At 38.8% G+C, this 26,390-nt stretch overlaps 1 protein-coding gene across 4 annotated transcripts in view; it reads right to left on the reverse strand.

The window, feature by feature from the left end:
• The window catches only part of LOC134219475 (uncharacterized), a 407,421-nt gene that overhangs the window by 22,218 nt on the left and 358,813 nt on the right, over nt 1-26,390 (reverse strand). For 3 of the 4 annotated variants that reach the window (XM_062698213.1, XM_062698209.1, XM_062698210.1), the window contains 2 exons: nt 23,182-23,988; nt 22,965-23,120 (listed from right to left, as the gene is read on the reverse strand). In XM_062698213.1, the coding sequence (XP_062554197.1) occupies nt 22,965-23,120; nt 23,182-23,988 (963 nt within the window). The remainder of the gene's footprint in view (nt 1-22,964; nt 23,121-23,181; nt 23,989-26,390) is intronic. The other variant, XM_062698212.1, reaches the window with a different exon arrangement.

Here is a 26,390-nt window from a genome sequence, read left to right on the forward strand (position 1 = left end):
ACCATGCCTTTTAAAGATAATTTTTCTAAACTTTTTACAAAGTTTTATTTCAAGTATTTTCGCGATTTCTGATATAAAATTCAATAGCAAACAATCAAACAATATTCTAGCTAAATTTTACTATTTTGTTCGAGCATGGGTCAGCCGCCTGACACCCGCGTTGAAAAATATGTTCCATGCTTGCCCCCCACATAAAATAATAACGTGTGCTAATCACTAATGATACTAAAAGATTTAAATGAAATTAGGCATTGTTCCCGCTTATCATTTTAGCACCGCCAGGGGGAACTTGGCCAGTACCCACTGCACTTTTCTTTCCCTTTCCACAAACAATTACCATCATTTGTGATATTTCAACGGAATTTTATTGGGAATTCTGAAAAGGCAGACAATCAATGCAGTTAGATTGCCAGGTAATACGTGCACATCGTAGCACTGGTGATGCATCACAATCGTATATATACAGGAGTATATGCACTATATGATGACATTGACCGGAAGATTAGATAAGCATTTCCCCCCTGCTCTCGCGGCAGTATGAACGGAGCTTAAAATAGGAAAGGTAACACTAGCGCCACCCAATCGATAGACGGCTTCAAGAACTACATCTCATTTCAGGGGGGTGGTTTGAACACGTAGAAGAGATCCATTGTTCAATAGTCGCAGCAAAAACTAGAGTATCTCCTCTAAAGTTGACATCGATTCCTCGACTGGAATTACAAGCGGCGATAATTGGAACACGACTCTCTAAAACCGTGTGTGATACGCTGTCCATCCGCAATGTGAAGAAGTTCTACTGGTCAGACTCCCGAGATGTCCTATGCTGGATAAACTCCGATCACCGACGCTACAGCCAGTTTGTTGGATTCCGCGTCACCGAGAATCTCGAATCCACCGAAGCTCACGAATGGCGATATGTACCTAGCAAGCTGAACGTAGCCGACGACGGTACCAAACGGAAAGAAAGTTCCGACCTGTCCGCAGAAAACAGTTGGTTCCGAGGTATTAGCTTTCTCAAAGAAAATGAGGAAGCTTGGCCGCGACAACAGACACTGAACTGCTGCAAAATCTGCAAGTTCACTACACTCCTCCTGAATCAGTCATTCGTGTACAAAACGTTTCAAGCTGGAAGAGACTGCAACGCGTTTTGGCGCTGGTGCAACGGTTCATAAAGAATTGTCGTCTGAAGACGGAACAGAAGCCTATCGAAGTAGGACCTCTGAACGCAGCCGAACTCCGTACAGTCGAAGCGCATCTAATCCGTATAGCGCAGCAGGAAGGCTTCCCGGAAGAACTATGTACTCTACGAAACGCAGCTCAACATCCGGAGGAAACTACGAAGCCTATTCCCAAATTCAGTTCGCTGTACAAGCTACTTCCTTGGATCGACGACCTTGGCATAATGCGTATGAAGCGTGCCAGTATGCCACCGACGACACGAAGAATCCCATCATCCTTCCAAGATATCACCACATTACCACACTAATAATTCACCACTACCACAACCGATACCATCACCAAAATCACGAGACAGTGATAAACGAAATACGCCAAAAGTATCAAATCTCTCGCTTACGTTCATGCTGCAGTCAAGTTCGCCGTGATTGTCAACGGTGCAAGAATGATCATTCAGTACCAAACACTCCGATTATGGCTAACCTACCGCCCGGTTGCCTATCAGCGTTTTGTCTACCGTTTACTCACGTGGGCATCGACTACTTTGGGCCCATTGAAGTTGCTGAAGGAAGAAGCCGTGAGAAGCGCTGGGGAATGTTGGCAACGTGCTTGACCGTTCGTGCAGTACATATCGAGCTTGTCAATTCCCTTAGCACCGATTCTTGTATAATGGCTATCCGTAACTTCATCACTCGTCGTGGTCAACCCCGGAAGATCTACAGCGACCGTGGCACCAACTTCGTCGGCGCCAATGCAGAGTTGAAGAAGCTAATGACAATTATCAATCATGATGCCATGATGAGGGAGTTACGAAATCTACTGATTGAGATCGAGAGCGTCGTCAACTCTCGGTCCTTAACACAGTAGATGACGATTCTGGTCCAGCGCTAACTCCAAATCATTTTCTGGTTGGCTCATCCAATGGCTCGAAACCTTTAATCAGCATCGACGACACCGGCATCGCCCTCAGCCATGCTCAAACGGTTCTATGAGTTGAAAGAACCTGTTCAAAAAAAATCTCATCGATTTTGAAATTTCAATCCAAATTTAACTTCAGTGATGTTGATTTTTTGTCGGTATGGAAACAGTTCGAACCTGTTCAAGCTGATGTGGAACTACTCTGCCGTGAATTCTGCACTCTATATGAAGTCGACGTGGACTGGCGCTATCGGAGAGCTGTTTGAAAATGATTTTTCTGAGAGACTGCAGCAGAGTAAAATACTTGCGTTGCCGGTAACGGTAACTACGTTGACGTCGGTTCCTTGCAAGCAATCCGTAAAGAATTCTTCTATTGAAGGAACTAAAGTCAAGTAGGGGAAAAGTGGGTAAAACCGACACCTTAAGCAACTTTACAGTTCCCCAATCTGTGAAACAATTTTCCGGTCTAGAAATTTCATATAAGCATACTTTGGCTCTTCATGCATCAGTCCATGAGATCTCAGGACAATATTTCTTGATAGAATCTGATTTATGATGAAAACGCGAACAGTCCATCTTCCAGCCTAACCAGCTGGGGTGGGGGTAAGATCGACACCACGTGAGGGTAAAACCGACACATCAAGTCGTTATGGAATCGAACATCAGAACAATTCTGAATGATGTTACAACATAATTGAAAATGTTTAACAACATTCATTTTGATATTTTTGTATGAAATTCATGTTTCGGGGTCACTCATAAACGATGGTTGAACAAAATTTTATATACTTATATACTTATAGTTTCTTTAGTGGGTCGGGTGAAAATGTATAGACTATAAGAAAGTTAGTAACAAATTAAATAATTACTGTAAATATTCAGCTACATTTAAATTTCACTTATTTTAAAAAAGTTGTTTATAACGGCGATTTAAAATGAATGCGTATGGTGCAGTCATGACAAAAAATGAAAATGACTAATTCCGTATGTGACAAGCTACATGTTTGCAGGGGTGAAAAAGGATCACAAAAAAACAACACTAGAGAACGGATTGAAAATATTAAAGAGCAAAATAAGCCTGAAAATACGGTTCTTCTTTAAGCGCTATTGTTATCCGACCTGCAGGTTTTCCTTGATGACTCAATATTACCCCCTAGACCTATTATCACGCCTAATGATGATATGGTATGTGATAAGTCTATGATTAAGTTATATTCCCCGGCGCCTCATTTTCCAATACTTGAATTATATTATGCGAATGATGAGTGTAATAAAACAGAGGTATTTCGTGATTCGATGGCAAGTGTCGAATTTACCCCAACTGAAAACATAATAATGATGAGATACATGTGGATGTTTACAATTAGAAAAGTTCACTATTTTTCCACAACATACACAAAATGATGTTTAATTATGGATCGAAGATGGATTAAACACTGAAAATCAACAAATAATTGTCGAAAAAGCTTATACACCGATGCCAAAATTTTACATAATTCAACTCCTCAATAGTGATCAATGCTAATTGTCTGTTTATTATTACTCTTACACGTCTCCGCCAGTTACAAAATGACTAGAAATACAAGAAATCAAACGGTTATTCAAAGTGTGTCGAAAATCTGTCCGATAATCACTTGAAATCAGAAATTTGAAGTGGTGTCGGTTTTACCCGCAGTGTCGGTTTTACCCACAATTCCCCTACTTGACATTGATCTTCGACGCTCTTGGAGCCATTTGTCCAACTTCGGTTGAACCAGAGAAGGCATTCTCAGCAGCTGGCAACATTGCCAACAAAGTTCATTTCGCTCAGTTCAACAAGTAATGATTTTAACATTTGAAGTTCGTCAATTAATATTGTTTTTCACCAAAAGTTTTATTTTTTATTTCCGAACATTATCATAAATACCGGTATTGATTCTACCAAATATCGAATACTGGTATTAGCCAAAAATGGCCAAAACCGATGGTGCTTCAGCGTCTCGAATACTTAGGCTTTCAGAAACAAAGGACGAAACCGTGATGTAACAGATAAATTGATCCAACTAAGAATGAGGACAGAGTAACAGAAATTAGAAATAAATTACACTTTTCTTAGTCCAACTTGATTATATCCTGCCTTTTTTAGCTTTTTTTTAAATTATTGTTTAAGTTCAACACTAAAGGTGCCTTTTTTAGAATGTTGTAGCCAGAATCGAAATGAAATTGTTGCATACAAATTTGAGTCACCCTAACATACAGTTATCGAAGATGGGCGGATATTTATTCCCAATGCAAGTAAGTTTCTCGAGCACGTGTGACCTTTTTAGATCCACAATAATACCATACTTCTAGTGGACGTTCGATAAGAAAGAAACAATTGAATTCTGGGTCCCAACATGCAAAATTCATTCTATCCGATCTATAATAACCAGGGTTTCGAAAGAAATCGCTTTGAAAACATGAAAACAAGTCTATCGCACTTGTATACAAGTCCGAAAAAACTGATTCGGATACTTGTCATAAGACAAGTTTGTACTATTTCATTTAGTTCCACTACTTTATTGTACCTTTGACGGATACGTATTTCGACCTCAACAGTAAGGCCGTCTTCAGTGTTTCGTATTTGACTCGACTTGCTCGACAATTCGGATAGGCGGCCCTCACCGAGGTGGTTTGTTAAAACGCTTTGTTCTCGCTCATTTTATGTTCGGACCATTTTTTTCGCATTAGGTGTGTACAACAAGTTGAAATGCATCATTAGAACCGGTTCAGGGGTATAGCCTCCTGAATCAGTTCAATATCGTAACAGCTTGATGATGATACACCCAGTTCTTTTTTTATACAGGTGGGTTTTAGTCGATTAAGACATTTAGCGTCAATGAAACTATGAGTCAACCCCACAAAAAATCAAAGCGGAATATAGCGGAAGTAAATGGAAGATTGAAGTATTTTAACCTTGAAAAAATCATGGCCGGAACCCATTTGGTCGAATGCCACTAGGCCGAACAAACCGCTAGGACGAAACCCATCTGGCTGAGTCATTTGGTCAAAAGGGTCTTTTGGACGAAAGGGTTGTTAGGCCGAAAGGTTCATTAGGCTGAAAGGGTCATTAAGCCGACAGGGTCATTTGGCCGAAGGGTCATTTGGACGAAAGGGTCATTAGGCTGAAAGAGTCATTAGGCCGAAAGGGTCATTAGGCTGAAAGAGTCATTAGGCCGAAAGGGTCGTTTGGCCGAAAGGGTCATTTGTCCGAAAGGGTAGTTTGGCCGAAAGGGTCATTTGGCAGACGTCACACTTCTAACTCCTCATTTATCACTTCTCGCTGTAAAGAAATAGAAGCGCGAAGCGAGTGGTGAGACGTCTCACTACTCACTTCGCGCTCCTTATTTTATACAGTGAGAAGTGAGAAATAAGGAATGAGAATTGAGACGTCTCTCTTTTCATTCCTAACTAGCGAAAAATGATGACCCAAAATTGTATTCTCATGATTTTTTTTTACATTTCCCCGTTAAATTCACCAACTTTTTGTATATATGTACAAACCTAGCGGATCCCAAAACGAATCGATTAGGGAAAAAATCTTGCAAATCGGTCAACCCGTTCACGAGTTAAATCGTCAGGAAAGAAATCTCAACTCATTTTTATTATATAGATTTCTCACTTTTCAAATTACCTATTCGGCCAAAAGTCCTATTCGGCAACATAATCCTTTCGGCCAAATGACCCTTTCGGACAAATGACCGTTTCGGTCAAACGACCCTTTTGGCCAAATTACCCCTTTGGCCAGGTGGACTTGAAACGAATGAACGAGTTCCTGACTTGCAGCAGCTTATGCTTCTTCTGGGTGTCTGGCGTAATCAAACCTTTATGAGCGCTTCCTTCGAAGCGTAACTCCTTGATGCCAATGCTTCACTCCCTCGCCGTTCAATCGATCTTATGCGCGGCTTCGAAATGGCAAAGTCGATTTGGCATCCGATAGCGCCTAATGCATTTAATGCTCACGATCGCTTCAAATTTTGCAGATTGTGGAGTCTGGTATGCTTCTCCCAACACCACACAAACAGGCACAAATTAGCAGTGGGTAGCAGCAGAACTTCGATGCTACGTTTTTCGCGTCGGCTTCGCTGCGAGAAAGTATAGCACCACGGGAGCTTTTGCCTGCACTGTTCGACACGGACCTTGGAAGGGTGTGGGAGGCGGTTTGGGTGTATGGTCTCGCTTTTCGTGAGAACTCAGCTCACAAATCGAGGATAATAGGGTGGACCATCAGGCGTTTTACAAACCTTGGAAAAAAAACCCGCATTGATCAGCGAGTATTCTGATCAATGGGTTTCCGATTTATTAGCCCCCATTCTAACTATCAATCAAAGATTCTTTGGGCTTACCGTCTCTGGTCCGAACTTTGATTCACGGACAGTCTCTTATAATTCTTCGACCACTATTTGCTTTTTCAAAAAGTCAAATCTAAATCTATAAAACTCAGAAGATTGAACTTTTTCTTAAAATATTAGCAATTGAAATAACTCACTATCGGATCTACAGTTTCGTTCACGCCACTAATTGGTTTCGCTAGACTAGTCACTAACTAGCTCTCAGAATCACGTCTGCTCTGGTTAACAAATCGTACTGAAATTGTTCGTGATTTGCGCACAATAAGCACTGTGACTAAATAGGACTGGCTATCTATTTAAATTCGAACGCAATAATCTTTTGTTACAAAACCGATCGTGTTTCCTTTCGACGCATTCGACATGATATTTGCGTATTTAATCAACGTACTACGGAGTTGTGAGTTATGTGTAGTTTATCATGTTTTCGGTGCAGCAAGAATTCAAATAAATGAGATCTTCAGTGGAGACACTCACAAAATTTAAATTTACGAAAGCTTCAATAGTCTCGCCGAAATCCGATAGAGTTCGCTTAGGTTACTTTTCTGGTGAGACATACACCATAATCAGCGGTGTATTTGCAATTCGTTACAGACTTTTTGCCCAAATGACCATTCGGGTCAAACGATCCTTTCGGCTAAATGACTTTTTCGGCCAGATGGCCTTTTCAGCCTAATGACCCTTTCGGCCAAACGACCCTTTCGGCCTAATGACCCTTTCGGCCGAATTACCATTTCGGTCGAACGACCCTTTTGGCCAAATGTCTCTTTCGGCCAGATGGCCTTTTCGGTCTAATGCCCCTTTCGGCCAAACTACCCTTCGGCCTAATGACACTTTCGACCAAATGACCCTTTCGGCCAAATGACTTTTGGCTTAATGGTCTGTTCGGCTAAATGGTATATTCGGCCAAATGGCTTTCGGCCGAAAGGGTTTCGCCCAAACGACCCTTCCCTCCACAAATCAAACTATCTTTGTTGAAATCTCCATCGCACACTGAGACGAGATATGCAAAGACGATCCTGTTTCCTAGTTTTGAATCTTATACTTCTTTTCATCACATTTTTGGCCATCGATTTTCAACAGTTTCAGTGATACTGTGATGGTCCCTTCAAACAGCTTTCCAAAGATTTCCTATTCCACATCTCAATATTTCCATGAGTCCTTCAATATCGACTCATGGATGTTTCACTGCAAATTCAAAGATAGCGCAAAACGATTTTGAGTTCTGCTTTTTTTGCTTTGTGTGGTCGAAAAGAATATCAATAAGTGCGCGAAAGAACGTTTTTACGATATCGAGATCCTCTTAATTTCGTACTGCGTTATTCGTTGTAGATTAATTCATCACTTATCGATTCGTCTTTGCTCAGCCGTATGGGTATGTTAAGAAAGACAGACATTTCCCTCGGAATAGTTGAAAACCACGAAATTGCGAAAAAGTTAATGGATTGTGAATAAATCTGGAAGGATATACTTTTGCATCAACTCTAGACCAACATTTGAAAAGGGCGTAACAGCCAAAATTTATTCTTTCTGATTCTTCTTCCACATATATAGCTATATGTGTAGACGAAGAATCAGATGGAATAAATTTTGACTGTTACGCCCTTTTCAAATGTTGGTCTAGAACTGGAAGGATCGTACAGAAACCGATCTAGAGTGCGGCGATATAAAAGAATGACATTTAAAAAGCAAATGTTTCGAACCCAAGCATCGCAGGGTAGCGCAGGGTACGTTCAGCTAGTACCTACTCAATAAAATGCACATCTTTTTTTCGCTGAAGAACTCATTAAACCTGATGCCTAAACGGGCATGAACCCAATGCCGAACAAAAATATAAAAAAAATCCACTTATCTACTATAATCCAGCAATGCCATTTCCTAACATCGTGTTAAAGTAACCAAGAAAAATATTATGATATTTTCAACCAAGTATTAGATTGCGATTGTGAAACCATGCAACGATGATCTACAGCCGCTGTATTGCTGCATGCAGAAGACCTTGTAGACAGCGCAATTATTTGTACAAGAGTGTTCCCAACCAAACCACGTAGTGCCGTTACCACGAACAGAATGAAAATTTAGCTTATGCAGCATCCGCCGTATCCAGTTCTGGGAAGCGGAAAGCCATAAAACGTAAAGGGTAGATGTCTCAGTAGTAACGGCTGCAGTTGATCTCCAAATAGGAAAATATAAAACTTAAGAGCCGGAGACTTTCAGAGCTTTATTCTAAAAGCTTCGATCGATTAATGGTCGGACTGCAGATTTGGTTTTAGATCGAATAAGGCTCGGCTTCATATGCGACAATTGACACATTCATCCTGAATCCACCAAAAACAAACCACAGCCACAGCACATCAACCGAGTTGGTAGCATTACGCGATGGGTTAGATGAGGGAGATCGGGAATTCAATTCTAATAAAGCACCCCTCCTCTCAACCACACTAAAAAAAGTTGTACAAAATATCAAATTGGAAACAATACAGGCATTTTTTACCCGAAGGGATGAGTCGTTTAATTTCACTATAATTGACTAAATACGTTCTGTTGAAAACCGTCGGTAATGTTCTCAATATTATAGAAAATGGTAATTTCTACTACATTTTTTCTTCGGTGCATTCGGACTGGAATTTCGACTAGCTAACCAAAAGCACGTCGACCGTCCGCCGATGGAAGAAACAACGATGATACAAACGGCTTTGTTGTTCAAACATTTTGCTAACAACCATCAACGAACGGACCACGTGTTTTGATGCAGGACTGCGGCTTATATTGGAGAATATTGCAATTCTATTGCTACCGTAGTGGGTTGAGTTCAAGTACAACAATCAGATTGGTTGCAAGTCCTATTTAGAAAAAAAAAAACCCTCGTTCATTTTTTTCCTATCAGTTTGTTTTTCCGATCGTTGTATTTATAGCGAAGAATAGCTTTCTTGATGATTTAAAAAAAAGTAGCAGCTAATGGATCGAAAAAGCAAATTTATGACCTTTTGAGTTGTTGGGCCTTAAATTTTCCACTACCAGTACGGATAATGGGAAGCTATCGTATCATATTGGACGGAATTGAGAACCCATCCAATAGAAAAGCCACTCAGTTGTGAAAACATTGCATCCTGTGGAGTTGGGTTGAGCGCATTGATTACCTATGAAGCGCTGCCACGCTGACTGCCTGCTGGCTTATTGGTCCGTGAAAATCTACATCGCCGGCGATGGTGTTTGTCATTGGGGAGGAGGCGGTTCGCTTTATACTTAGCTGGCGGATGCGGGTGGGAATCGCATTTCTCGAGTTTATTTACGATTATAATACATTAATATATATGAGATCAGAGTTTTCGTTCCAACTAGTTGCTATTCCAATACTACACTAACTGTGATCCGAGATCCGGATCCGAGTCGATGAAGTCCGCGACGAGAAGTGCTATGTGCAATCAGTTTGGTTGGGTTTGGTGGCTATGGTGTTGGCTAAAGTGGAGCTTTCGAGAAGATTACAGAAATAGCATCCATTAAGTTCCCAAAGACAAAACGTCTTATCGAGAGGGCTACCAATTTATCCAATACAAAGTAGGTTTTGTGAACATTCACTTTTTATAGTTACAAAAAAATATACCCACGTAGTTTATTTGTTTGCAAAGTTTTTTTTACTTGGGGGTTGAATAAAATCTTTCAAATGAACTAAAGCCCAAAATAATCACAATCGAATTATATCAGCAATATGCCCTATATTGCCCTCATCTCACTGCATTGAGTGCAGCATCATTCTCGATCAATGATAGCTAAATTCGCATCGCTCCAAAATTGGTATTAATCTTAGTATTCCAGCTAATACGGCATCCGTGGTATGACAGGCAAAACAACGCAGAACGAACATTTCACCTCTTCGACGCAACATGAGTGGATCGATTCATCGAGATGTGAAATTGAAATTTCCAAGGAAACAAAACGGGATCATTAAACATTACTCAGTCAGAGCCATTATAATTTGTGCTCTTATACTGATTCAGTCTGATCTTTAATAATAGGATTAAGGGTATCTGTTACGTCAAGCCGATGATGGAACGGGTGATATGAGTAGTACAAGTTTCAGTTTTCCTCCAGTTATTCCACCTGAATTTCCAGCAAGAATTCTTTCCATAGTTCTAGGATAAAATTTCACGACCTTCCTTAGAAGTTTCCGACCGAATTCGTAACGGATTTTTTCCAAAGGAACTCATTAAGGCATGTACGATTCCTTAAGGCATTTCCGACATTCTTAAATTACTCCAAGAATTTCTTTGGAATTCCTATAAGAATTCTTTCGTAATTTCTCCAAGGAATTTCCCAAAAAAAATCCTTTGCAAATTACTTCGGAGATAAATCCAAAAACTTCATTAAAAATTCCTCAAGAGATGTTTGGAAACTTTAAAGAAGGAATTCTAAGAAAATTTTAGAAAATTTCTCCGAATTTTTTAAGGATTTTTTCATAGATTCTTTTGGAAATTTCTTCGGAAATATCTATCTTTAAAATATTCCTTCAGGGATAAATCCTTCTGATTTTTTTTTAGGAATACCTTCGAAAATTTCTTTAGGATACATTCTTCTGAAATTTCTTTAGGAATTTGTTCGGAAATTGATTTAGGAATTTCTTCGAGATATGTTTTGAGAATCCTTCTTTTTAGAACTCTTCCATAAATTAATTCCAGAAGAAAAATTCGCCAGGACTTTGACATTCGTCCAAGGATTCCTTCGAAAAAATCTATGCCTTTGTAAGTTTCTCCGGAATTTCCTTAGAAACTTCCTCCAGACAATCCTTCGGAAATGCTTCTATTAGAACCATACGAAATTTCTTACGAATTTCCTGCATGAATTATTACTAAAAATTTTGTGGGAAGAATTTTATCCGGAAATTTATTAAAGAATGAAATTAGAAATACTAAATAAATTTTCGGAAGAGTTTCTTAAGAAAATTTTGAAGGAATTCTAGATGATATTTTCGAATGATCCCTAAAAATGCTTTTTTGAATGAATTTCTGCAGAAGAATATCTCAAAGAATATCTAGTAAAATTTCCGAAGCTAAGGAATTCCAAGAATTTCTACTACTGGAACTACTGGAAGAATTTCTTTAAGAAATTCCTGAAATAATTACTGAAGCAGTTTCTTTAAAAAAAAGTTTGAAGAAGATCCTAAACCGAATTTAATCCTGGTGGCATTATTGACGAAAGAATATCTGGAGGGTGTTCCGAATGAAATTTTGGAGAAATTCATGAAATATCAACTGGATAAATACTGGAGAAATTTACAAAGCAACTCAGGAAGTAAATTTCCAAGGAATTTTTGAAAATATCCGAATTACTTTGAAAATTGAGAATTACCGTTGAAATCTCCGTAAAAACATAGAAAAACTGTGAGTGGAAAATCCGAAGAATTTCTCGTTGAAATAGAATTTTTGTCGCTTGGCAGAAAATAATTTGGCCGAAAGCCACAAGACCGAAAGTTGTTAGGCCGAATATGTAGTTTGACCAGGCACATCATTTACCGAAGTCCATCTACCCCAAAGTTATTTGGTCGACGACCCTTTCCTGTTTTAAATGTTTTCCAATAGAACATTCAAAGAATTTCTTATGGACAATACAAAGAACCTCCCGTAGAAATCCAAAGCCCTTCCGGGAAAATTTTCGTTGAAATACTGAACATTTTCCGTGAAAATTCGAAAATTTCACTTATAAATTTATGAATTATAGTGGAACAAGAATTTTGTAAAAACAAAATTCCTTAATTTTTTAGTTTTTTTTCAGGTACTCTACATTAATAATGAGGTAAAAACATACGTGCCATATACAGATTTTTGCAGCAAAATAATCAATTCAAACAAGTCAAACGAAACACGTTTTTCAATAGTAGAGGAGACTGGGTAGACTTGATCCCCTTTTCTTATTTCCGATGTATCACAACCAAAAATAAATAAACATACGCGATTTTCACACAGACTCGCTAAGAAATATAGTATTTAACTTTACTGATGTATGACAGTCCTTAAATTATTGTTGCTATTGATACACAATCGATTTTTTGGAGTGCTGTCAAAAATCGACTTTGAAAACATTCGGGGGAAATTGATCCCTCTCCAAGAACTTGCTTTGATAAAATTAGAAAGGTGCCCTCAGATTTTTTAAATATTTTCCCTTCAAAATACGTGGAATTATCGAATCGCTGTGCGTATACATGAACGATTTTTGTTATTGAATTCGACAGCACATGCAATTTTAAAATTTGGGGAGACTTGATCCCCTTTCTATGAGATCTACGCAATACATAATTTTTCCTGCCAACCCTTCATCAAATCCGTCAAATCTACAAAAAATGAGAAGCCTAAGAACAGATTTATATTTTTTTGAATTTTTTCGTCAAATTTTTGTATGGGTGACTAACGGCGGATCAAGTGTCCCCATATTGAGGCAATAACTTCAAATCCAAATATCCTAAAACTTTGATGGAATGTTGACATTTTCATCAGTACAGATCAATAAGCATATTTATGGCTTGTTGCTGTGAAAAAACGAAAGACTTTGGTCATTGTTATGAAAAGTTATTCAAATTTTGCGTGGCCAATAAAAAAATCTTTAGGAAGGTTAAAACATACAAACCGCCCTGCAGAATAAATAAGGTTGTCAATCAAAAAAATAACTCACCACATAAAGGTCATTTGTCTAGAGGATCTATACTAAAAATACGCTAGAACAAAACTACTTTAGTTCTCGATAAAACAGGGGGTGATCAAGTCTCCTTGGGAATCAAGTCTACCCACCTTCCCCTAATTATTGGTGGCCTCACAACATTTTTTCTCGTCATCTTTTTCTTCTTATTGGCAGAGGTTGCATATCCACACGCATATTGCCGCCTCGAAGTTTAGTGTTAATTAAGCACTCCCACTGTTGTTAAATGCGCGGTTTATCTAACCCGGGTTACCATTTTCATTCGTATATCGTGAGGCCAACACGATGATACATTTATATGCCCAGGGAAGTCAAAACAAATTCCAACCCGAAAATTTCCTAGACCTGATCGGGAATCGAACCCAGCCACCTTCTGCATGGTTTTTCTTTATGGCCCTGACTCGTCAATCAGTTCATCCAGAAATTGCTTCAATCATTCAAACAAAAATTCCTCTAGGTATTCCTTCGAAAATTCCTCCAGGAAATGAAATTGGAAATTCCTTCAAAGAGACATTCTAAGAATTGCTTCGAAAAAATTTCCCTCAGGAATTCCTTCGGAACTTCCTCCAGAATTCCATAAAAAAATCCTTTAGGTATCCTTCGTAAAATACTTTGGAGATTTTTGCAGATATTCTTTTAAAATTTCTTCGAAAATTCGATCGATTTTAATTAGTAATTTCTTTAGAAACAACTTCAGTAAACACCTTCAAGAATTGTTCCGAAAATTGGTTATGGACTTTCTTCGGGAATTCCTTCATAACTTCGTACGGCTATTCCTTCAGAAATTCATTTAACGATTCTTTTACGAGTTCTTTTAGCACATTCCTCGGAAATTTTAATGCCCACGGCTGGTTCATCTCAGATTCCTCGGAAATGTTTTAAGGAATTCCTTTAGAAATTCGTTCGGAAATATAGATGATGAAAAAGTATAAGACTGCTAATGTCGCTCCAGTTCATGTGACCAACATCTATTCTTTACCCACTCACATATTAGTCCCAGCCCGTTTTTGTTCGCATACTGAGATAATAGCTATTGAAGTTCCAAATCGCATCTTCCATATGAAACTTTTAAAGAAATCTAATAGATTGAAACATCATCGTATCTTGCTGAATTTTGCTAAGTTGTTCATCATTCGCTAGATTACCGTAAAGCGATTTAGTTTGATCGAAACATTGTTTAGTTTTGAGCAATTAGTTCATTCTTAGTGGGTCTGTTATGCGGGTACTTTTAATATGGGACTATGACTTGGTATTTTTTTTCACTCATGGGCATACAAAATCGCAGTTATTATGATTTATGGAAGTACACAAGAAATTAATCCTATTCATTGAGTTAACTAAAAAGTGTCGAAAAGTTAACTAAAAAGTGACGAAAAGTCAAATGGGACTATTATGCAAGTGTGGGCAGTATTGTACTCAAACATAGCAGCTAAAAAACCGGTATAATAAGTGTCAAACCGATGTTGTTGATGCAACCAATCATAAACTACAACATGATAGACAGCATATACCAAGTTAAGCGTATTGAAGCCAAATAATTTTAAATGGCAAAATAATATTAATGGTTACAGCGCCACTAGCGTTTTAGTACTTTTTTTTCTTCTTTCGTAAAGAGGCTTTCAGCTCTTGGCATTTTAGTACTTATGCTCTATTGGGAATATATTCGGAAAATGCTTCGGAGATTTTTAAGGAATTCATTCGAAAATTTATTTACGAAAACTTAGAAAACACCTTAAGGAATTGTTCTGGATATTCTTAGGAAAATTCCTTTAGAGGTTCCTTCGGAAATTCCTTTGGAAATTTTAATAAATTACTTCAGGAATTTCTTTGGAAATTATTTCTAGAATTCCCAGAGGAGATTATTTTCGGTATTTGTTTTGAGGAATTCCTCCAGTAACTTCTCCAGAAATTTTTTCGGTCATTTCTAAAAGAGCTTCTCTTCTACAAATTCCTTTTAACATTCATAGAAATTTATTTCGAAATTCCTTGGGGAATCTATTCATAAATTCATTTTGGAATTCTTCTAAGGAATCCTTTGATTTTTTTCTGTGAATTAGTTCTTTTGAAAATTCTTCTGGAAATTCCTTGGAAAATCCATTCGATATTCCATTGAAAATTCCTTTAGCAGAAATCTTTCACTTTTTCCTTTTTTTCCTTTATTTTATTTTATTGAAAACTTCTTCATGTTCTATCGCGGGAATTCATTCGGAAACTCCGCCTGAATTACCTTTAGCAATTCCTCCAGGAATTCATTCGGGGACTCATCTTGGGAATTCCCCCAGGAATAATTTAGAAAATTACGCTTATAATTCCGAGGACATGTGATTCCTATGTAAAACCATCCAAAAATTATTTTGAAAATTGATCCAGAAATTTCTCCGAAAGTTCTTCCAGGAACTGCCTTGAAATCCTCAATTATTATATATTTTTTATATATTTATTTTTTCATGAAGAATTTCCGAGAGAATTATCAGAGGATTTACAAGCAAAAACCTAATTAATTTCTCGAATAAATGCTCATTTCTCTTTAGGTATTGCTTCGGGAATAATTCAGAAATCCCTTTGAAGCTGGATAAACTTTGTTTTGTCCATAGATCGGAACAACGATCCGTACGTGTTCAATTCTTAAATTGTTTATTTTATTTTCATGTTTGAAAGTTCCCTGATTGTGTCAGAAATTCTCTGATATTTCCAGTATTTTTCCAGTCATCCTGTGGAAATTCTGGAAAATTCCTCGTGAAAATTCCTAAGAACTTTTTATGGCAATTTAAAAAAAATCTCGTGTCAATTAGAATAAATTTCCTACGAAAACTCCTAACAATTTCCGTTGAAATCGTAATTTTTTCTCATTTAAAAAAAATTCCCATGGAAAATTTCTGGTGAAAACTCCAGCGAGTTTCCCGTAAAAACACCTTAGAGTCTCCCGCGGATGTTCCGAAAAATGTTCAGTGTAAATGTGGCAAAATATTTCTGAAGTACAAAATTTAGAATAATTTCTCATGAAAATTTTGAAAGTTTCTCATGTAATGAATTATTTTCCCCTGAATTCCAAACCATTTTTCTTGGGAATTACAAAGAGCTGCAAAAGAGTTCCTGTTCCTGTTCGAAAATAATTTCCAATATTGAATATTTTGGAAAAAAAAATCTGGAAGAGATGCTCCCTTTGATGTCTTGAAAATGTCCCGAAAAATGAAAAAAAAAAAAAAATCTTCGAGAACGTTATAAAAAAATCACCACGCCGATTCACGCCGCCGCCGCCGCCGGTTAAAATGGCTTTCGGCGTGACGCCGAAAACTCCGCCGCCGCCGACCAAAATTCTGACAAACGCCGCCGCCGTCTATTTTCGGACCGGCGCACACCTCTAACTTCAGATATTCATGAAGGAGTTCTTGCAGGAGTTTCTGAAATAGTTTCCGAATGGATTCCTGTAGAAATATAGAATGGGTGTGTACTTGTTTGAAAATTACATTGGAAATTCTTTTGTGGATTTCTTTAATAATTCTTAAGGAAATTCTGTTAACAATTCGTTTCAGAAATTCGTTAAGAATTTTTTTCGAAAATCTTTTCATGTTGTTCTTCAAGAATTCCTTCAAGAATTCTTCCGGAAATTCTTTCTCAAATACATTTGGAAATTCTCCAAGGAATTTCTTCTATTTTTTTTTCTAGAAAATCCTAGTTTATTTGAATATTCCTCCAGATATTCTTTCGTAAAAGCTTCCGAAAAGCCTTAGTAAAGAATTATCGAAGGAATTCCCAAGGAGTTTACAAATTAAATTTCTAAAGGATTCCTAAAATAATTTCCAATGGATTTTCTGAAGAGATTCCCGAAAAAATGCTCAAAGGAAATTCTGAAGAAATTTCAAAACGGAATCTCCGAAGGTCTGAAGAGTAGAATCATTAGTACTAGAACGCTAGTGGCGCTGTAGTCATTTAAAATGTTTTGCCAAATTATGCTTTAACAAGCATCAATTGGCCATAATTTATGCATCATGTTGTAGTGCATGTTTAATTTCATCACCAACATCGGTTTGACACTTGTAGTACCGGTACTTTGGCTGCCAGGTCAAAGTAACCTAGATGTTAGTCACGCGAACAGGCACGACATTAGCAATCTTATACTTTTGAATCAACTGTCTGAGGGGTTTCTGGAAGAGTTGCTGTAAAAAAAAATCTGGAGGAATGACCGAAGAAATTCCTATAAGACTTTTCCAAAGAATTCCTGGAGATATATAGATATATTCCAAGAATTTCAATCCTACAGGGAAGGGATGGATGGACTTCTTGAGAAAGTACTGTTAGAATTCATTAAATTATATTCCGAAGAAATACCCAAAGAAATTTTTAAGGGTATTTCCAAAGAAATTTTGGAAGTATTTCTCCTGAAGAAATTTACGAAGGTAAAATCGAGAAAATTTCCTAGACCGGATCGGGAATCCCCAGTAACCTTCAGCGTGGTCTTCCTTTGTAGCCGCACATCGTACCACCCGGCTATGAAAGGCCCCATAATAACTGGTCGACAGTATGTGTTGCATTTGTAGTTTTCGACCTCTAGATGGCTCGTCTTGTTGTCTCCATAAGTGTTTTTTAGACAAAAATGGGCCTTCCAGTCCCAGGGGAAACGGAAGGTAGCGATGTTGAAAACTGTTCAGCAGCATATAAGCATAACAGTATATGGAGATGCATGGTACTTCTGTGCAATGATTCGTCTTGAGACTGAACTTTGTATGGAATTTTCACCTAATCCGTTTAATTAAAAATATTTAGGTGTGCTTTTGTATGGCAACTTGTATTAAGGGAAACCTGAACCCAAACACTTGTTGGGAAGTACAGGTTGGGAAGTTGGGATAACATGCCGAATAGTGCGATCAAGATATCATGGGAATCATAATTTCAAACATCTGATTCCTTGTCGTCCTCAAAGCGATTCTCACTAACGTTTCACGGTTGCTTTGTCCAACTCATCTGGTGTCCTGTAGGTTGCTAGTTTGCTATGTTCCTAGCGATGCTCATTTGATTTTGCAGGATCGGATGGAGTACGAATGCTGTCATAGATAATGTACAAGTTTTCGATTCACCAACTTCAATGAGAGTAAAATTTACAGATTTAGAAGTACCTCATAAGGACAATCAAACTAGCATGTTCATGCAAGTCCCTAGAGCCTTGCGTATGTCTATGGTATGTCAGTGGTGAGCATCCAAGTAAGACTCATATGGTGCGTCAGAAAGAGTGTCAGGGTGTGTCAGAGGGTGTGTTAGAGAGAGCACCCAAGTAAGACTCATACGAAATGAGTACCTGTGTGAGCGTGAACGAGCGAGTACATTAAGTACTGCCTATCCCCCAGAAGTATTTCAGGGAGGCAGTTCCTGGAGAACCAGGGTATTAGTAGAGAGGGTAACTCAAGTAACCTTCTGTTGCTTGGGTGGGTTTAGTGGGTCCGGCGGACTGGCCTTCTGCCTTCCGCGCCAACCCCACTCCCTGAGTGATAATTTCAGGTGTTTGTATGCAGATTTGCCTTCATCCCTCCATAAGAAAAGAGCCTTGCGTATTATATGCAGTTCAAACAATTTCAATATTTCAATGCAGTTGTTTTGAGTTCTACAAATTGTTCTGTGGTACAGATCAATTAGTCTGCCAGATCAACCACCTCTTGTATCAAAACGAAATCAACCCAGCATGTACATACAAGTTGGACAATACAACAATTTGGAGAACCTAGAACATCTACATTAAATTATTTGAACTGCATATATGACGCACGGGGTCTAGAGACTTGTATGGACGTGCTGGGTTGATTTCGGTTTGATACCAAGGGCGGTTGACCAAGTAGACCATTTGATCCGTACTCCAGAACAATTTGGAGAACCTAGGGCATCTGCATTGAACTAATTTAAACTGCAAATAATACGCAAGGACTCTAGGGACTTGCATGAACATGCTAGCTTGATTTTCCTTATGAGATACTTCGGAATCTGTAAATTTTACTCTCATTGAAGTTGGTAAATCGAAAATTTGTACATTCTCTATGACAGCATCCGTACTCCATCCTAACCTTTTTCCTTCTTTCTCCCGTCTTCCTTCTTTCTTCTTTTTTCTTTTTTCTTCCTTATTCTTTCTTCTTACTTTTTTCTTCATTCCTCCTCCATCCTCATCCTTCTTCCTTCTTCCTTTACCTTCTTCCTTCTTCATTCTTCTTTTTTCTTTCTTCCTTTTTCCTTCTTTCTCCTTCTTTCTTTCTTCTTCCTACTTCCTTTTTATTTCTAAAAATTACGTCCATGGTTTGAGGGGGGAGGGGGCTCTAGAATGTGTGACAGAGGGAGATGGGGGGTCTCGTCTTGTGTTACGTCCGACAAGAAAAAGTACCTAATTACATTTTAGTAACAAGTTGATTAGCAAAACAAGATTTAAATTTGATATTAAGGGAGTTAGTTCTCACTAAGTTTCTTGTAAAAATAGTGTATGAGGAAGACGAACCATTATTGTCGGCGTAGCACCAACTTAGAAATCGGAAGTCGGGACTTCCGAACCGAACTTACTTCTGAAGTTTTATTTGTCAAACTAATTGATGCGTTGTTTAGCGCATCTTTGGGCGAATCCAGCGCACTACTTCCGAAGTTGGGAAAGTTGCGTGTATCTGGAGAAAAATCCAACTGCGGTGTAGAAAGCGTTCTAAATTTGTTCCGGATAGACAATATATAAATTACAGTTGTACGTACAGGGGGAGGCAGGGGGGTCAGTAATTTGTGACAGATTGTGACAGGAGGGGGTTTAAAATGCCGAAAAACTATGGACGTAATTTTTGAACAATCCCCTACAGGAAACCAGATGAGTTGGATAATACAACAGTGAAACGATTGTGAAAATCGCTTAGAAGACGACCGGGAATCAGATGTTTGCAATCATGATTTCTTGATTCTTCTTTGTTATTTATTTCTTTGTCCTTCCTTCTTCCTTCTTCATCTTCCTTCTTTCTTTTTTATTCTTTTCCCCAACCTTTTTCTTTCTACTTTCTCTTCTGTTTTCCTTCTTTTTTCTTCTTTCTTCCATCTTCTTCCTTCTTTCTTCTTTCTTCCTTCCTCTTTTGTCCATCTTCCTTTTTCTTTCTTTCTTGTTACTTCTTTTTTCTGTTGCTTCCCTCCGTCTTCTTGTTTCTGCCTTTTTTCTTCTACCTTCTCAATCATTCTTTTTTTCTTCCTCCTACTTTCTTCTTCATTTTTCCTTTTTCGCTTTTTTCTCTCTTCTACCTTCTTTTTTCTTTCTCATTCCTTATTCTTCATTTCTTCTTCCTTCTTATTCCTTCCTTCTACTTTCCTTTTTCCTCCTTCTTCTTTCTTCCCCCTTCCCTCAGCCTTCTTCCTTCCACCTTCTTCCTTTTTCCTTCTGCCTTCTTTATTTCTTCCTCCTTCCTTTTTCCTTCTTTATTCCATCCTGCTTCCTTTTTCTTTCTTTCTTCTTCCTTTCTCCTTCTTTCGTCTTCTTTCTTCCTTATTCTTTCTTCTTTCTTCCTTCTTCCTTATTCCTTCTTCCTTATTCCGTCTTCCATCTTTATTCCATCCTGCTTCCTTCTTCTTCCTTGCTTCTTCCCTCAGCCTCTTCCTTCTTTCTTCTTCCTTTTTCTTTCTTCCTTCTTCCTTCTTTATTCTTCCTTTTTCTTTCTTCCTTCTTCTTTCTTCCTTATTTCTTCTTCCCTCTTACTTCTACCTTCTTTCAGCTTCCTTCTTCTTTCTTCCGTTTTCTTCCTTCTTTCTCCCGTCTTTCTTCTTCTTTCTTTCTTCTTCCTTATTCTTTCTTCTTCCTTATTCTTTCTTCTTTCTTCCTTCCTCCTCCATCCTCATCCTTCTTCCTTTCTCCTTCTTCCTTCTGCATACTTCCATTTTCGTTCTTCCTTCTTCTTTCTTTCTTCTTCCTCCTTCCTTTTTACTTCCTCATTCTTCTTTCTTCCTTTTTCCTTCTTTTTTCTTCTTGCTTCCTTCTTTTTTCCCTCTACCTTCTACCTTTTTTCTTCTTCCTTCTTCCTTCTCCTTTTCTCTTCCTCCTTTCTTCCTTTTCTTTTTTTCTTTCTTCTTCCTTCTTCTTTCTTTCTTCTGCCTTCTTCCTTATTTCTTCTTCTTTCTTCTTTCTTCCTTATTTCTTCTTCCCTTTCCCTTCTACTTTCTTTCTTCTTCCTTCTTCTTACTTTCTTCTTTCGTCTTCCTTCTTCCTATTTGCCTGAAACACACTTATGGGGACATACAGATATCGTAATAACTTAGATTATCGTATTAACTTAGTATTTTAACTTCTATGAATATGCAATCATGCAAACATAAAAATGACTTCAACGCCATTAAAGCGACAAACCTTCTTTAATTTTGAGATCAAATAATCTTGGAATTTTCCCAATCAATCAACTAACGCCGGTAACCAGTCGATTTTAGAGGTCGAAAACTACAAATGCGACACATGAGCATCGCGAATACAAAAACAAAGTTCTGATTTTGTCGTCCAATGGTACGTGATTTAGAGCACACAAAACTCTCGACGGTGTACAACACGCGTCGAAGTCGTTTGCCGCGACTATATATTGCACTGGGCGGCTACAAGACGGTAGACTAGTCTAAGACAACGCGCAGTAGCTGGAAGTGGCAATCCCAACGGAAAAGCAGCTAGTCGCAGCTTCTCGTGAACACGGCTGTAGAGATATTCGATTCGTTATTGGAAGCACCGCAACCGTCGTACTAGATCGTTCCCCCGGATCAAAGAAACGACTGGTATAACGACGAAAGTGAGCAGTTAGAGGAAGAGAAGAATGCAGCATGGGTGAGATTTCTGCAACACCGCACGAAAGGGAAGAAGACTCGTTACAAACGAACAGAACAGAATTTTTCGAAGGATAAAGCCCCAGCAGAAAGATCCAGACCATAAAGAGACGGGCAACTGTACCGCGCCAATTACATACGAAAGATCTATGAGAAGTTAAACCGTTCACGAAAGGGCCACATGTCGCAGCCCGATATGTGTAAGGACATAAAAAAGGTTCCTGTTTTAGCATTAGCATTAGCATTTTTACGATGTAATTCGTAGATTAGACACTAGTGATACTGATGTTTTTCTTTTGAAATCCATATGTAGAATGCTATCAGAAATCAAAAAAAAGGGGGGGGGGGGTGTCCTTGATTCCAGTCCAATTAACAAATCATAAGGATTACTACTTCTGGGAACGCATATCTTCACCGTAACTAGGGAGAGGAAGGAAATGTTGGTGTGATACTTACTTAAGAGAGGCCATGGACTTAGCGACACCCTCAAAAGTACCGTTGGATCAGGATTTGCCTGAAGCTGGCAATGTGACCATGGTAAATCTTACTCCGTAACACACCACGTTAAGGTGTCTATCCGGTGTTACGGGACTGTAAGGACATAAACGGGAACCTTCTCCAGGAAAGCCATGAGGAGATCGGCCGGTTGAACACAAAGGATGGGTACAGATGGCCGACAGTACGTGGAGGAGGCGTATGAAACAAGAGTTGCATCAGCTATTGGGAAAACCATCCATCGTTCAAACCGCGGAAATCGGAAGACTGCGGTGGGCCGGGCACGTAGTCAGAATGTCGAATAACAACGCGGAGAAAATGATTCTCGCTAGTGATCCAACGGACACAAGAAGGCGCAGCGAGCAAGGAGGATCGATCACGTGGTAGACGATCGGCAGACCCTCCATAGACTACGTGAGAAGCGATGGCAGCCATGCACTGAGTTGAATGGAGTCGACTTTTATGTACTACAAAGACTACTTCAACCTTAGTCTGAATAAATGATAATAATAATGACAAACTCACCATACAACCCAAGTCTTCGTCGCCATACAGTCCGGGGAAGTGCTTCTGCTCGCCACAGTTGAACGTCGTGTACGGCAAATCGACCTTGGAGGTGAAGTTGTCGTCGAAGTTCTTGTCATATCCAACCGGATAGTACTCTTTGGGTGCATTCATAACCTAAAATTCATCAATTCCACCGTAAGTCCGCCCTGCTGTAATATAAGTTGTCTCAACTTACCTTGTGGCCGTTATGAGTGGGATACCGTCGCGGCCGTGGAGTGGTAGTCGAGCTGGTCGTCGTCGAGGTGGCATGTTTAGCTGCCATAATCTGAGCCTGGACTATGGCTGCTTGTTGCTTTTGGTACTGCTGCTGGGCAAGTAGTTCCTGTTTTCGCACTCGGATGGCTTCCTTGATGACTTCTACGCTTACGTTTGCTGCAGCAGCTAGTTCTTCAACGGTATGACCCATCAGGTCAACTCCGTCGACGACGGTGGTTCCCTTGCTGACGTCACTGCGCGAAGGTACAGTCACGATGGAGTTTTTGATCGTTGGTTCGGATAGTTTGTTGTCGATTTGAATTACCGGACCGGTGGAGATACGGGAAACGGATTCCGGCATTGCGTGGAAGGCGGGGACTTTTTGAACATGCATGGTGTTGTCTTTGTAGACAATGTGCTTGTTGGGTGCGGCAGCAACGGTAATCCGCGATGGACGATGGAAGGAGGAGGTTTGGTTCATGAGTTGATTCTGGAAGGAAATGTCAGGGGTTTGAGGAGTTTTGAGGGAAAAATTACGCTGCACAGCGGTGGGATCGTATCTCACCGTGTCGGCGTCGTTCTTAGGGAGAGGTTTGAAGGCGGGGACGCCCAGTGGGAGGAACGTGGCTTTGGTCATTTGGGTAGTGGCTGGCGATACGTAAATGGGAGTTCCGGTGGTTGGCCTTTGGGGACCGATGAAATTGCTAGTGGGTGAGGCCAGTTTCAGCATTGGTCGACTGGTTATTGCTTTTGGTAGGCTCTGTTGAAAATTCGGTGCGAAGGATACCTGAAAAGAGATAAAATAAAACAATTACAGTATTTCTAGATTTTGGTTCTGAGTCACAGACAATTAAATTTGGGTACATTATGTACTTTAATAATTTTAAATTTAATAATCAGTATTATAATTTCAAAGCTCCTGAGCATGAGCATGAGCATGAGCATGATTGACCGCCCACGGTTGCTCCTCCGTTATTGCCAGGTCAGCTGTAATTACACAGAGAACCAACAGATGATGTTTGGGACTAACATCATCCTCAATGTGTAAGAACTGGTGACCCAAATATTAAACAATACCAGCGCCGGCCGTGTCCGAATGCAGGTCAATTAAGGAATGGGTAGGAGAATGTTGACGTGATACTCGCTTTGATGGAAGCCGACGAGTCATCTGCACTTCCACGAGAAATCACTGGGATGTTGGATACATGGGGTAGGTATTGTAGCAGGGTTCGTTTTGGTAAACGGTTTGCCGTGTGAAGCGTGTAGTTTGATGAAGTTTAAACAAATATACAATCGAACGCGCACTGATTAATCGACTTAATAACCGCACAGAGCAGAACAAAATATTTCAATGATCGCACGATCGCTCTGCGTACTAATACAAACACGATAGAACACGCACTTAATTTTTATTTTTTAATCAATTTAATTACCCGCACAACGCAGAGCCAAATATCTCAATGATCGTGCGATCGTTCTGCTTATTAGAAGAAACACGGTCGGACGCGCACCAATATTTCATTTGCTAATTAATTAATGCACCTATACAAAGCAGAACAAAATATTTCGAAGATCGCGTGATCATTCTGAATTTGTAAATTAAATTACTCGTTCGCACAACACAGAACAAAACAATTTGGTGATCGTTCTGAGCGCTAGATGTCCCTACTATTAGGGGATGGTCCCCCAGTGCACATAAGCGAAAAACTCTCACGCAAACCAAGTGAAAAAAGTGTGTGTATAATGGTTATTATTTTCGTGTGGATTTATCAATCGAATTATAGAGGAGGAAACGAAAAAAAGATAGTAAAAAGTAAATCAAACACCAATGATGTTTGAGAACATTGATTTGAATAGTATTATTAATTGTTTAATGTATGGATGTATTTATACCGAATATTGAGCATTATCTCTCGGATTCTCAGTTATTTCCCATAAATATACTTTTTGTGTAAACAGATAAACATGTACTCATAGCATAATAAAGTGGACTAGAACATGAACAGGTGCTTGGAATTGGGACAGGTTTGTCGTTATGTTGAACGATTTGCTGTGGTTAAAACTTTTTATGATTCTTTAATTGTTCATCCATCGCGAGGATAAACAATCAATCGCTCAAAGTGAGCGAGTGTTGCTACTAGAGACCGAGAATACCTCTGCATCTCCACAATTTACCACGGAAAGGAAGTTGCATTAATTGGGTCGGGCAATCAATAACATAGATCGGGATTCACCATGGAAAGTGATGTGACCTATGCAACTTTTATACAAAAGTATTAGCATTGTTCAATTGTTCATCCCTCGAGAGGACAAACAATCAACCGCTCAAAACGAGCGATTGGTCATTTTAATTTTGGATCAAGAGCCAGCGTTATTATTTCTTTAACGTAAGGAAAGTAGAAAAAAGTGGGATTGAAATTGAAAATAAGGAAATATTCACGATTGCTCAACCACATCGATAGTAATCTTGATTGGTTTGTTTCTAGTTATTACTGTAAACAAGACTTGAATCTTTGTTTTTTTATTGGTACTGTTAATTGTTACTGAACATATTTTTATTTCCAAGCGTTTATATTTATGTACAATTTGTCTGGGGGGTGAGAAAGAGTCAGCGCTCTCACCGGCAGTCTGGAGGTCGTAGAGCAAAATCGTTCAAAAAGGTCTTTTATATTTTAGTCTTCCCGCCCTCAGATACATTAAATCTGTTCTACAAGCATTCTAAGTAGTTGAAACAGTGTCTCACTCTCACCCCCATTTGACCCATTGTCACCCCGACGACGGTATATAACTACAGTGTAATTCAATTAATTCATCTCAACGGTTATGATAAGGAATAATTTAGAAAATCCGCATCAATAACTGTTATTTGATCGAATAATATTATTATACTAATAGAGTAAACGAAAAACTAAAAACTTATGAGTTGGAATAAGATTAAAAATCTTGAAATAAAAATTAAACAAAATAGTAAGGAAATGGAAATTAGATTAGGTAAAAAATAAAGTAAAACAAAAATCTTCTCTTTTAGTCTTGAGCTCCATAATATAACGAATGCTGGAATAAAGTTACTTAGCCTCCGTCACACGCATAACCGTCCCATGCTCCAAGGAATCCCAGCAGACATGAGACAAACATGCGTATGACCGAAGTAAAGCTGTTTGACAAAACCATCAGATAATATAACTGAGG

Source organism: Armigeres subalbatus, chromosome 3 (genome assembly GCF_024139115.2).
Source record: "Armigeres subalbatus isolate Guangzhou_Male chromosome 3, GZ_Asu_2, whole genome shotgun sequence".
NCBI classification, from domain to species: Eukaryota; Metazoa; Arthropoda; class Insecta; order Diptera; family Culicidae; genus Armigeres; species Armigeres subalbatus.